Source organism: Phalacrocorax aristotelis, chromosome 2, assembly GCF_949628215.1.
Source record: "Phalacrocorax aristotelis chromosome 2, bGulAri2.1, whole genome shotgun sequence".
NCBI lineage: Eukaryota > Metazoa > Chordata > Aves > Suliformes > Phalacrocoracidae > Phalacrocorax > Phalacrocorax aristotelis.
The window spans coordinates 58,461,683-58,475,785 of NC_134277.1; the positions used below are offsets into that span (position 1 = coordinate 58,461,683).

General features: G+C 41.8%; 1 protein-coding gene across 2 annotated transcripts in view; it reads right to left on the bottom strand.

Annotated features, from left to right (window-relative positions):
* The window catches only part of EGFR (epidermal growth factor receptor), a 161,188-nt gene that overhangs the window by 13,031 nt on the left and 134,054 nt on the right, over nt 1-14,103 (bottom strand). For both annotated transcript variants that reach the window (XM_075083747.1, XM_075083746.1), the window contains 5 exons: nt 9,959-9,994; nt 8,574-8,715; nt 6,755-6,877; nt 5,415-5,513; nt 563-748 (listed from right to left, as the gene is read on the bottom strand). In XM_075083747.1, the coding sequence (XP_074939848.1) occupies nt 563-748; nt 5,415-5,513; nt 6,755-6,877; nt 8,574-8,715; nt 9,959-9,994 (586 nt within the window). The remainder of the gene's footprint in view (nt 1-562; nt 749-5,414; nt 5,514-6,754; nt 6,878-8,573; nt 8,716-9,958; nt 9,995-14,103) is intronic.

Below are 14,103 nucleotides of genomic sequence, written 5' to 3' on the forward strand. Positions count from 1 at the left end.
TGCATATAAATTACAGAACAGCCCTGGGGTGCCTGACTGTCCTTTGGTCACAGCCAGCCTGCACTAGAATGAGCTGGTATTTATTAATCAGCAGTTTCAATCCCCAGGCCTCGGAGATTGCAGCCTGAAATTCTCTGAGGCACACAAGAAGGTATACTCAAGAACATCACTGTTTGCTCCGCAGCACAGCCCAGAGAAATCCACTGATGGAAGCAGCACTTCAGTATGGCAGTTGCCAAATTCTACTCCCTTCCCTGCTGCAGCTTTGTTGCATCAAATTATTGTTTCATTACAGGTGTTTGGTTTGGACATAAATGCCTTGGTGATAATATTACACTGTCTAGGAGCATTTTGAAGAATAGTTAAGGTTTGCACAGCAACTTGAAAATGGTAAATTGTTTAAGACAAAGTAACTGCTTACTGTCACATATAAGGTATCTAGGAACCATGTGGTGAAATATAAAGACTTACAGGGACAAGTAAATAAATACATTAAACGCTGTCAGATCTCCTTGATACAGTTTGCGTTTTAGCTGATCTGGCGGCATGCTGGTCCTCTTACCTTTGCAATCTGCACACACCAGTTGAGAAGGTACTGGGAGCCGATGTTGTCCTTGTGCTCTCGGATGTAATCAAGGAGGCAGCCATAAGGCATCAGCTGTGTGATGAGCTGAACAGTAGAAGTGAGGCAAATTCCCAACAAGCGGCACACATGAGGATTGTCAACACTAGCCATCACATAAGCTTCCTAAGAAGAAAGTTATAAAAGAAATGTGAAACACTCCCTTTGGTATGACAGAAATGTTTGGAGGCAGTATTGTTGGTTGGTTGGTAGTCCAAGAGGTTGCTAAAATACTATATGCAAACTCTGTGCCCTGTATCATACACAAAATACTTGTATTTCCCACTCTGTGGACCAAGTTTTTTCCACTCAGTGGGAGGTCCAGATTTTGAACACTGAAGCATCACTGAGATGCTGCAGAAGAGCCAGTCTACTGCTACTGGAACACCAAGAAAACATAGGACATAAAATCCTAGACATAGGAGGAATTAATAAATTGAACATCCGCTGGAAGCTGATGGGATTTCATGATTCTGAGCACATAATTGCAAGGGCAACATATCTCGTGAACATGTGTCATAGGGCCTTTTTTCCTCCTCAAATCTTTTCACAAAACTGACTGGAAATCAGTAATTTTGAGACCTCTGTCCCTTTGTCAGAGTTAGTACTAATGCAGAAAGTCAAAAGTTGTCATCTAGGATGGGACTGACAGTTTGACTTTTTAAGAGACAAGACTTCTTTGACCAAGTTGTCCTTCAGTCCATGTTAAATCAAACAGGTTAATAATCAGTTCATCTCTGAGGAAGTCTAAATACACTTCTTACTTGAAGCAACACCGGTGAAAATATTGTCCCCCATTGGAAAAGCTGTTTTAGACCCACATAGCAATGCAAATTATACCAAGAAGGCACCTATAATGTGGGAGCCTAAGCATAATAAACCCTTTGGTCAACTGGAATTTTGTGTCTGAGTTTCATAAATATGTGAAAAACTCTTCTTTCAAGCCTGGTTCACCCTGTGTATCTTTAGGTACCTATCTAAGGTACCCAGTGTACTTCCTCCTCTGCTCTTCTGTAGGAAGGGAGGGGCCCCTTCAGAGGCTAGTGCAGTACACTCCAGACACACTGAGTACATCCTTTAGCATGGCCACACAGTAAAAACCCCCAACTTCATGGCTTTTGCAAGCAAAAACTACTTACAAATTTAAATTTGAGATCTATATTTATATTGATATCCACTGTCAAGTGCAAGCTCAAAGAATGGATTCCAATAAGGGGAAAAAAATTAGAGCTGAAGTTGTGTTTTTTTTAAAATTAACTTCATGTCTGATTTAGTGTTTCATTTCTAGACACTTTTAAAGCCATTTGTTTGAAAAACAACACAATGGGAAATAAATGGGAATACTTCCATGCAGTGAGGTTTCAGGTCAGCATCTTAACTCAGGGTCTGGAGTGACATAAACTAATCATCCCTTGGCAATTCAGTATCAGGCTAGCAGCCCCCCAAAGCCTAAAATAATAGTCAGGGCATTACTGTGGCAAGGAAAGGAGCAAATGTGCACTTTCTAAGAGCTTAAGAAATGAAATACCATCGCACTTTACTCATGATCTAACAAGCTTTCCACAGATGTCACATAGCTGTGTAGCTGGTAAGAACTATTATTAAATAGAATTATTAAAGCAATGACGTTCAAGAAATAAGCAACAACATGATGTAATGCAGTTTTCTTCCGAGGTGCTAATTCTGTATTTTGGAGCCTCTGGGATTAAAGTGGTCTGCAGGCAGCTGGATTAAAGATGACGTCTGGCAGAAATGGGTAAGGCTCCTCAACCTACTGCAAGATTTGAGCAGGGCTTTGAAAAAGAACCCTCTGTCAAGGCTAACACTGATTTTGTAGGATAGCCCGAGGAAATATAAAGCAAGAATACAATGTGCTATTCAATTACATAGATATCTGTGGCAGTGTTTTTTAGAGAACCTTGTGAATCCACTACGTGATGCTCAGATGTAAGCAGAGACCAAACATGCTAAATCTCCCTAGGCTTCCAAACCAAGCCATCATACTGAAGAAGGGCGTCTGTTCCTTGCCTTGCTTCCTGTTGGGATTCAGATCCATATTGTATTCATTTCAGCGGGGGGTGGGAAGGGGGGAAATCTGCAGAGTCGGAGCTGTTCTCACTGCCCATCTGCCACGCAGCCTGCACAGGGCTGACCTGGGGGCTGAGAACTGGGATGCTGAAAGAGCAGGGTGGGCGTACAGGCCACACAGCTTTTGGAGAGAGTCCAAGCGTTGATGCTGCCTCTTGCATTTGATACTGCAAAGTAAAACAGGCCACCGCCTCCTCACAGGGAGCAGAAGGGAGCTATTGTGCGGTCGTGGGTCCCTCTAAGTAGCCCAAGACATTAAAGTGGGCCTTTGTTTCAACTGTTTATCTTGGAAATCTCTGTGGTGCGCTCTGACCTGCTCCAAGTATGCTTGGTATTCAACAACAATCTTCTGAATTAGCCCTACCTTAAAATAAAGCCAGTGAGAGCTCGCCTGGATTATATGAGCTAAAGCTGCTGTGCTTGTTCTATACCTAACGTGTATCTGTAAGACAAACCATCTTTAATTGGACATTATTATCTCTGAAGATTCAGTGACCTTGAAAAGTTGGTTGTGTAGCAAAAACCTGTTTTGGGAGGAGCTTTTGGAGTCACCCCTCTGACTTCTTTCATTGGTTTTGTATTTTTTTAAATTTTCCTCTGAAATATAGAATGAATTCTACCAACCAAATAATCCGAAAAATGAACAGGACTATAAAAAGCAAGAGCTTTTTGTTAAACATCCTAATTCAATGGAAAAGATAATGGGGGGATATGATACAGAAACTTCTTTGAAAAGAGAAGGTACTTTGACACCACCAAAGAGTGCACAGTCCCTGCATCTACTGCTCTGTCATGTGAATATCTTGTTCTGCTGAAGGCAGGATTCAGTACTGTAGGTTTATTCGTTAACCCTTCCCTTCAGCATATAGGAATTTAATGCAGTGAAGTCCAAAGCATCTGTTGTGAAGACTGTGTTATGCTTCTTATCACTGTGAAGAGGGAAACGAGGGGCACAGCACAAGGCAGGCAGCTGAGCACCATTTCTGCCAGCTCCTCGATGCGGGGAACTCCAGCAAAGGGAGGGACTGCAGCCTGCCTGCAGGCAGGCGAGGGGCAGGGACGAGGGCCACAGGGATCGGGGACCTAGGGAAGGGCTGAGACTGGCATGGAGTCTAACTAAACTAAAATCAGGATGGATACTGCTTTGTGTATGGATTCTGAGATGGACCACCTATTCTTTTGCATTGCTGCAACACACATATCAAATCATACAGTACGTAACACATGATCCGTTGAAGTAACGTATTGGAATAACACTTTATTCAGGGTGATTGGAAAAATCCAGTGTGCTTTATTATCAGTAGCACCAGTAGGTTTGTTCCCAGCCACTCATCCTGACACTTCTCACTATGAGACTTGGCCTTAAGATCTTCGCCAGCTTGAACCATTTGAGATTAGCCTTCCTACCCGATCTGTCATTTGCTGTCCAAAGCTCGATTATATTTTTTTAAAATAGATTTCCTGTTAAAATGGTTCAATTTCTACCAAAATAAAAAAATCCACAGTTTTGCCTGTGGCTGAAGGACCATCACTTCCACGTAAACAGGCTGTCCCAAGCTGTGGACCTGCACTTCACAGGTCCATTTGGAACATACCAGGGACATGTGTCCTGTCCTTGCAAACAAGCACTTGATAGATGAGCCCCTGCCAAATCCAGGCTTCCAATCTACACTTTCTAGAGGCACACTCATGCGGGTATAGCAAGGAGAAGCTTAAAGACTTATCTGTACCAAATACACTGTGTTCCCTGGGGAGTCCCTGGGCTGACCAGTCCTCCAGAGTGACCCAGCAGGCTCCAGCTCAGGGCTTGAAGGGCTGAACAGGACACACACACGCGTGCGCGCACACACACACGCATGCAATGTGTTTTTTGTCACTGAGGACTGAACCACAGCACAGAAAAGCTGAATGGAACATATACTGAACATCTGAGTGCTCCTCTCCGCACTCAGCATTTTTCCTTTTCTCACATATAAATATATACCTTTGTACCTGCTTTATGTTGTGTTGCTTCAGATCTAGTGACAGAGTTCAGCTTTTTAGCTATTCCAAGTTCAGGGAACTTTGTGTTTAGGACTCTGGCTCACCCACTGTAAACTCACACATTTATAAACTCCTGAAACAGTGTCTCATAGCCTTTTTCCCTTTTTCCTGAAGTGATGAACTATATCCAAGCAAGAGTATAAAATTCCCTTGCCTCTTTCGGGAAGCAAGATAATTTCTTGCTGTTCATGGCAGAGAAGTCAGAGATGGGATGTATTTTTTTTCTTTTGGATTTATAGTTAATTTAATCCTATGTAACCAAGCAACCATCTTATGACAGTCTGCAACGTCAGGATTCAAAAATCATTAGATATGTTGTTATTGGTTTTAGTTCTACTGCCATAATAACAACGAATGCCACAGTTTAAGGCCGGAAACATCAGAATAAAGAAAAGAGAATTAGCTGTAAAGAGGTCCTAACCTCACCTTAGGTGCTACCCCACGAATATAACATCAGTATTTGGACTGCAAGCAAGGCATTCACAGGAAACACAAAAGCACTTCACAGACTGGGCTGCAAAGCCCAGTACTTCTAGATGGAGAATGCAGTTTGGGGTGCAAAATATTTCTTCCCACCCAAAATCCTGAAATCCCTTTACTTGTTTCAGAGGACAATGCCACAGACCACTGACAATTTGACAAAACAAACATGAAAACTTACATCAAGTATTTCCTTGTTGGCTTTTGGTGATGTAGCCTCTCTCAACTCTTTAATAGCGACAGGAATTTTAACTTTCTCCCCTTCTGGGATCCAAAGTCCCTACCAAAAAGAAGTACAAAGAGTTACTTGGCCTCATATATGTAACAGGTTAATTCTCACAATTACACATACATTTTACATCTTCTGAGTAGACTTAAATATTCTGAACAATGAGAAGACATGGCAGACAACAAAAATAGGCAAAAATATGTCTTGTGGGTGTTAACAAAATCCTGTTAATGGGGTGAGTAGTTTTTCTCTTTCAGTTACCTCTACCATATTTTTTTTTTTTTAATTTTGAAATGGTTCATTACCATCCCTGTATAAATAGCCCAAGATGCATAAAGAGCAACTTTTGCAGATGGAAATCTAATTAATTAGTGCATCACAGCAACTGCATGTACAAAACCTTGCCCCTTCCCATTTATAAATCATGGGATGAAAAGAATTGACATTTTCTGATGAAAACAAGATGGCATCTATACTGTACAAACAATCCAGTTCTAAACATATGCAGTGGCAGGTAGGTTTATGTCTGACTGGTTCAGTGCTCTACATTTATAGTGTCAGGAGGCCATTTAGGCGGCAGGTGAACAGCACAGCACTGTGAGGACACTCTGTTGAAGTACCCAGCAACGTAGGTGTACATTTTCAGGTCAATGGGAGTTCCTAGCCACTGCTGGAAGCCTGCTTCAGAATCTAGAGCTTTATAAAAAGATACATTGAATCTATAGCTTATATTTCAATACTACTGGCAAAGCCTGAAACACTATCCTGAATAAAAGAAGGAGCACAAAAAAGTGGAACTTGGTGAAGAAGGAATGCAGAGGATAAACACCAAGAGTGAAAATACCTTGTGGACCTACACAACTGAAGGTGTGTTGACACTTCCACATAGCTCTGTCAGTTCTAATGAAAGAGTGATTGAAGATTATAAAAACAAGACCCCAGACCACATAAAAAAATGGCTTAGCACTGAGCTGGCCAAAGTGCATTTCTTTTCTTCCTATTATTCACAGCAGGGTGTATTTGGCTGTGGTAGTGTTTAAGTCAAGACCTTTGTCCTCCAGGTTCAGCAGTATGGCTTTGGCAACATGTTATGTAAAACTTCTCATGTTACCCAATTCGTAACTCAACTAATGATGATTGAGTCATGTCTCTACCATTCAATATATACATGCTCTAAAATCTAGTTTAAAAAAAAAATCTACACAATGATCGCAGCTCCCACTTCATGCTTTGTTTGGGTGGCTTAACCATGAGGGAGCAAGATGAAAAGAAGTGAAACATGGTGATCTTACCTTATAAACAGTGCCAAAAGCTCCTGAGCCTAAAACTTTGACCTTTTTAAACTCTGTTTCCTTCAAAATTCTCAGATGAGCCTGGTTCGGTGCCTCCCCGCTGGGTGTCAGTGGTTCGACAAGCTGGTGCAGACAGAAGAAGACATTAGAAAGATATACAGCCTAGGAGGACAGCAAGCAGCATGCTTTGGGAAAGCAGATAAATCCTTCCTTTAAAATAATGAACATTTTATTCCATGTGAAGTTTATGGCAGGACAGCTCCATTCTGACTTGCAGCAATAAATATCTAGAGTTGCTCCAAATTTCAGATGTAAAATTAATCACAGAGTGGCGTCTGCCATTTTAAAGGAGAATGAAGGAATTACTACTGTTCAAATGAAGGCTTTGACTTCAAAGCCTTAAAACACATAGCATGAAGAATAATGTAATTACCACAGATTCTAAAGATTTTTTTCTGAACTTGCAAATAAATTATAAAGGTGTTTTAAATAATGGGTAAGTAGCCCATTTCAGGTCTGCTCTTGTTTAACTGGATGAAATTCCCATGGTACTAGTGGCTCCCCCCAGACTTCAGGGTTTAAAGCGGCAATTGAAACTCTGAGAGTTATTCTTTTCTCAATAAAAAAGGAGATATTGAATTGACTATCCATGATTTAAAAATGATTGCTCTAAGCCTTATTGCAAAGAGCAGCAATGCCCTTCAAACACAGATATTTAACACTTTTTTGATGCATAAGTCAGCCTTTTCCCTCAGTGCTCTTTCTTTTTCCTTTCCTTTGAATAAAACCTTATTTAGTTATATACAACTGTTTTTAGTGGGCCAGCAACCTTTTTGTTGTGATGAAATGCCCTCATTTTGAGAAGTCCAGAGGGTACAATATGAACTGAGCACAAACTGAACTCTACTATCACAACTGTAGAATACAGTGGTATGTAAAATATTGTTAGATAGTGCATTAAAAAGGACAGGTTTTTTTTAAAGTATTTTAGCAGCTGACTCCACAAAACCAGTGAGCACAAAAGGAAGCTGCAACTGGGCTTTTAGCAGAATGCTAAATAGAATTTGCCAATTATTTACTAGAATTGGACTAGAAAGAGAAGGGGGCTAATCATAAAAGAGCAGCTTTAATCCAGGATAATTAATTTTGCTATTTTATAAGTGAGGTATCCAGAGAGTGCTGTTGTAACGCACACAAAACCACGCAGAAAACAAAAAGCAGTGTAGAAACCTTGTTCATGCCTAAGTGGGTGAACAGTTCACTTTGATGGCTTTGTGGGTTGTTTTGTGCTAAAAACAAACCAAAGAGAAGACACAAACACTTCCTCAATTCCTTTCCCTCCTCTCCTTTCTGTCTCATTTTTTTCCACAGGATCAGACATAGGCCTGACCAAGAGGGTAAAATTTTCAAAAGCAATCAAGTTGCCAGAGCAGCCTCAAGGCTTGGCTGCAGGGAGAAATTCCAGGCTGAGGGTCTACACAGCACTGTGGCATGGATCAGCAAATACATTCCACCTCACCCTGAAGGGGTAGTTTTTTCTGAGTAGAGAATCTCAATGATTTTCATTGGGATTTAGACATCTAAATCCCCTAAAGCTTTTGAAAAATATATCCAGAAGGATCAGACTTATTAAGTGAGAAGGTGTTAGGTGCACACTGCCTCTTTTCTGACTAGTGCGCCAGATGGTGTGTTTGCCAACCCAAGGGCTTGTTGAGTTACAAGGCAGATACACGGTGCTTTAATTCTCTGGTATGAGGAGGCTGGTACCCATTTCCCCAAATAAAGCAGCTGGTGTTGCAGCCATGCTGGCAGTGCTCACCTCCCTCTCCTGCAGCAGCCGGCGCAGGGTCCGCTTTCTGACGATGTGGCGCCTCCGCAAGTAAAGTCCAATGCCCAACCCGACAACTACCAGGCACAGGAGACCTCCGACGACACCAGCTGCAATAGATGGGATTTTGGACCTGCAAGACAGGAGAGGGTACAGAAAGAGGAAAAAATGCTTAGGCCTAAGATTTTTGGAAAAACCCTACAGCGATTGCATGAAGCCTTAGGTTTTGATCAAACACGCACTCTGAACATCCACTTAAGCCTAATTTGACATTTCAGATATCTTGAGCATCTGTATTTTTAAGTTCCTCATCCAGTAACCTGCTCAAAGTATTCACTCTTCTCTCAAACATGCAATTGGAGCTGATCCTCATAGCTTAAGTGAGGGGATCTCTCTTCCCTCTGACAAACCCACCAAGCACATGAGCATTGAATCTGTGATGCCTATATATGCCAGCCATGGGCAGCCCACATGTGATCAGATACATGAAGTACGTGGAGAGAAGGCAATATCAAGAAGGCATATGCAGTTGTGATATGAGCACTGAAGCTGACATCTCACCATTATTGATGGGGCCATGCTGTAAGTGTCACAATGAATTTCAGATTATTGACCCTCCTCCCCAGGTACAAATGTCTGAGGCCAGCTAATGTGTGAACCATCCACATTGTACATATAGATTGCTGCCTCTTTATTAGAGCCTGGGTCACTTCAAATTTAAGCTGAAAATCAAAACCCGTTTTCCAAGGTTGTTTTCTGGTCTGTACTTAGAGATCCATCACAGCTCTTTCTAAAATGCCCCAGTCATTATTATTAGTCACTTTTTAACAGCACTTCTAGGCTGAATTTGTCTTGCCATAGCATGACTTTGTGGCCAGAAACTAAATCCCTCTCTCTTAGTCAGAGAAGCCTGTTTGCTTGTTGCATGACCTTGAGCAACTCATGAGGCCAAATAGCACAACGTAAGGTCTATCATGAAGAATGAACGTCCATCTGCATAGAGTGGTAGGATATGTACAGATCACAGGCCTGGAGAAGACTCTCTGGGTCTCTGACATGAATCCCCTGTGATGCAGGTGACCATATCAATCCTAAACATACCTCTCTCTACCACTAGCCCTTAATCCTTTCTTTTTCCAGCTCCTCCTTTCATTCTCCATTAACAGATCCCAGATTTTGAAGTCTTGTACCAGTAGGAATATTTCTCAGTTCTTTAAATAATTTTTATAGGTTGGAGCCTGCTCTAATCTGTCACTTCCCTGTACAGAGCTGCAGACTTAACTTTAGTCTCAGCCTTGCAGTGTCCAGCATGGAAATGTAAACACACATGCATTCTTTCCAGCTCTGTCGTTAATTGTAGCAGATGAAATACTCACCCGTTTGGACAGCCTTCAAGACCTGGCCCTTTGCACCTGTAAAAACAAATGAAAATTACAAACATATTAGCTCTCGCATACATACTTCTATAATTCCAACTAAGAAGAGTGCTACTGATTGAAAACTTTGTGTTTCAGAGCAGTTCAAGTATTAACATAGGAATTTATAATAGTCATGCACTCTATTAAATATCAGTCAATGGCCTTTCTCCAAAATGTTTTATCTAGAGGCATAGTTATGCTGCACACTCAATTTAAAGAGTATTTTAAAAAACTTTCTGTCATGTGGTAGAATGGGGGGAGGACAGAAATACACAAAATTCAAATGGACATGGATTCCTTGGCTCTGTGTGAACATCTGCATTAGCACAGAAGCTCAGTACTGACTGTGAAGGAGGACAGTAGTAGCATCTCCCCTGCACAAGGGCAGAAAGCCACATGGAAACGTGTTACTGCAGACCCTTCTGCATAATCTTTGTTTCCTGATAAGTAAAACATCCCAATTTCCAGACTTTCTATTGCAAGGGAAAACTTGGGTAGCAGACACATGCTGCCATCGGAAAACAGGAGTTGACAGCACTCCCTTCGGCTATAGTCTGTTGGTATGTGTCCATGATATTTTTCTTTCAGAATTTAAGGTCTTATGTTACTGGTAATGTAAACAGGTACGACAGTTATCCAGAGAGCCAGAAACTCTACTAGCAAGTCACTCAACTTCCATTTGAGCTTAAAATGCCTAAAACTCATTCTGGCAGCCCAGCACGGATGAAAACACACTGACTGCATTCATTAGATGGTCTAATGGGTGTGAAGGGCACCGTGCATTCCCTAAGTGCTGCTGGGCTGCAAGATAAATGCCCTTCATGGGAACTGTGGTCTTTGTGGTGTCTACCAAGGAAGGAAAGCATTACAGAGAGGGTTACATCACCTCCAAAAAAAAGAGCACAGCAAGGAGAAAAGTCCAGTTTGTGGTATCCGCTCCCTGTGCAGATTTAAAGAAAATGTATCATCCCGAAACAACACCAGAGGAGGTCAAGTAGGGGGTAAGGAGTGAACCTGTGCCAGGAAAACTGCTCTGAATTCCCTCTTACCAAGAGGAGGAACCAGAAAATTTTCAAAATGGCAGGTGCAGTTGTATGTCTTCTCTCATAACTTGATCTAGATCTGGAGGAGGAAGAGGTGAAGCAACTACTCATTTTATTGGGTGTTTGTTTGTTTGTTTGTTTTTATTACTCTGATCTTCCCTCATGTATTTGCCTTGTTTCTGGGCCAACACAGTGCTCTAAGACCCAGCATCTGGAAGGTCTTGTGAGTTTACTGGACTCCCATGCAAGAATGTGTATCCCGGTGACCTGGACACACTGGAAGTGCTGTGCATACCAATTCCTGAATCCCGGGTGCCCAGCTTTGTTAGTGTTTCCTGTCTGCCTACGGCTTGGTTTGTTTGCTCAGTTGTATAAGTAAGCACAGAGAGGATGCACGTGCAGAGCAGAACCACCAGCTTGCTTACAGTCACAGGAGATGTATCTCACTTTGCACCGGGCGCTCAACAGAAAATGGATCTAGGACCCAAGACATCATCCTACCATGCTCTACCACTCGGATCTGAATTTCTATATGCTAATGCAGCAAAGCATGTACAGCGTCTCCCAACAAAGATGTGTAATTAAAAGACCTTACATTATTTCAGAACGTGACTGCGTCCCTCAAATTATGTCTTCCTAAAAATAACGATTTGCCATGCTATTTTATGATGGCAAGTCCTCCATGTGCTTCCTAACAGCAAAAAAAAAAACCAAAAAACCAAAACTGGCTGAGGGGACAGTATCTACAGCCTGAGCAATGACCAACCATTTATTTTCCTACACCAGAAAGTAGAAGGAGGAGAGGTGTAGATTTTCATTTGTCCCCTTCTTTTTAAAAATTATTTCCCACACAAATCCATCAATATCAAGTCTAGTGGGATAAAGTAAAAAGGTGTTTGGGCAGAAAATGACAGATCAGCTTGTGCTTTTCAAATCCCCCGTGATTTTCTGATTCATTTCACAAGTCAAAGGAGAAACAAAGCCTATGACAAATATCCATCCAGGACTAAATATAACCCTCTTTCTTAATGTGGAATTTTATGATGACACCCGACATAAGTAACCCAGGTTTTATGGAATCTAAACATTCACTTTTTCTATTCCCAAAATGTTTTTCTTTTGCTTACAGAAACCAAAATGAGAAATTTGACCTTGTGTTATGAACTGCCTCAAAATTTTATGGGTATATCAGATGGAATCTAGCACCAGTTGCAGTCTCTGAAATATTTCTCCACTTATTGGAAAATTAGTGCTGTGTACAGTCCCTGAAAACTATTGCATCCTGAACTCAGCATTTAATCTGTTTATGTAAATATTACTCATCCCAGTGCAGACACAGCTATTTATTTCCCAAATCCATCAAGATTTTAACAACTTTCTCCTCGACCCATAGCTCCTAATTTGATGTAATACAGCCAGGTTGCTATGATTTATTGCCTTTCAGAGGGAACTCACACTATAATACCTGAAGTTACTCTACAGTCATAAAAGAAATGGAAAACCATTGGGGTTTTTAAAGCCTTACAAGAACTTTCCTCTGCCCTTTCTTTCTCATTAACCTTCAAAGTGTGACAAAGGCATCACATTTGCACTGTGTTTCTGCAACCTTCCCTCTCGGAACCCCTGGACACTTTCCCATTCCCCACCCCCCCCAAATCTTGCATTTCACATGAAGACTGGTAGCAACTGCGGAGGCAGGACACATCAGCCAGTGCTATTAGCTAGAGCTATGGTTTTTCTCCTTCTTGCTCTTCCACCCCACTGTGGCTAAACTTAATTTTCATGCCCTGGTGGAATGGCAAGGGAAAACCAAATCCTTCAATGATGAGCAGATTAATCAAGCTGGTATCTTTCATTAGTTGCTGGAGGTATAAACAGGGTAATTCCAGGTCTTTTGGGATGTTGCTGTCTTTATCAGAGTGTATTTTCTCAGCTGTACTAGAGGCAAAAGGAAGCTAGTATACAAAATCCCCAAGCAGTTACAGGGAAAATGGGAGAGAAGGGGTCTTTTGAGCTGAGCAGGAGAAAGCTACCTCCCTTCTGTTTTCTAATGAACAAATGACTCAGCAAAGAAAATTAGACTAGATGGGATTCTTCACAGCAATACAAAAGAACTGATGCACTACCAGTAAGCACATCTAAATTGAAAAACAAGAAGTCGTGATAAAATTAAGTCGGGAAAAGAAGTTCTCTTAATTTGCAGTTTCTTCAAATAAGGAAAACAGAGCCAGATCCTGGAAACCCTTACTTACATGACTACTGAAGTCAGCGCTCTTAATCAAGTGGATAAGATTTTGTGGGCTTTAGCCGTGAAATTGGACAGGGACAGAAATGAAGTTGTTTCTTGTCAAGCAGAAATTGCTGAGACTGTGGTTCCTAAGGATGCAAAAACTTTGCGAGACAGATGTTTTCCACCCACTGCTGAACAGATCCCTTTCCCGCAGCACAATGAGGGAAAGGCGTGAAGAGAAGTAAGTGGCATTACTGATTGATTGCCTTCACAGGGAAAATGCTGCGCCAGACTGCATGTTCCCAGATTACGCCTCTGACACTGGTTCCCTACCCATCAATGCCGTTAGCCTCAGATGTCCCATCTGTAAAGCAAAAATAGTAGCACAACCTTTCCTTAGCTCTCTTGAGCCCTTCAGGGATGCAGCCTATTTCTTCTGCTGCGTTTGGACAGCAACACAAACAGGGCCATTGAGCACGTCCACGATATAACTGTAGCAAACTTAGCCCAGTTCTTTCACCTAATAGACGAAACTGATACTACTTTTTATGTTCTGCCTTCATAACACGGGGCCAAATACACTGTGCCACATGTTTGGTACCCCTAATTTTCAAAACCCTCTCCTTACCCTATCCCCATCACCTGCCAGGCTCCTGTGGTACACCCATCCACTGCTAAAGCCAGGCAGGAATGGACTTCTCTGACAAACTCTGCTCTGGAGAATTGCTTGTGCACAAAGAGCTACTGTGCGGCGTGCAGCTACATCCATGTCTGGCAGAGTATGTTCTCCAAGTTTGCATTCATTTGAGTCTAGTGCTTGATCTTGCTAA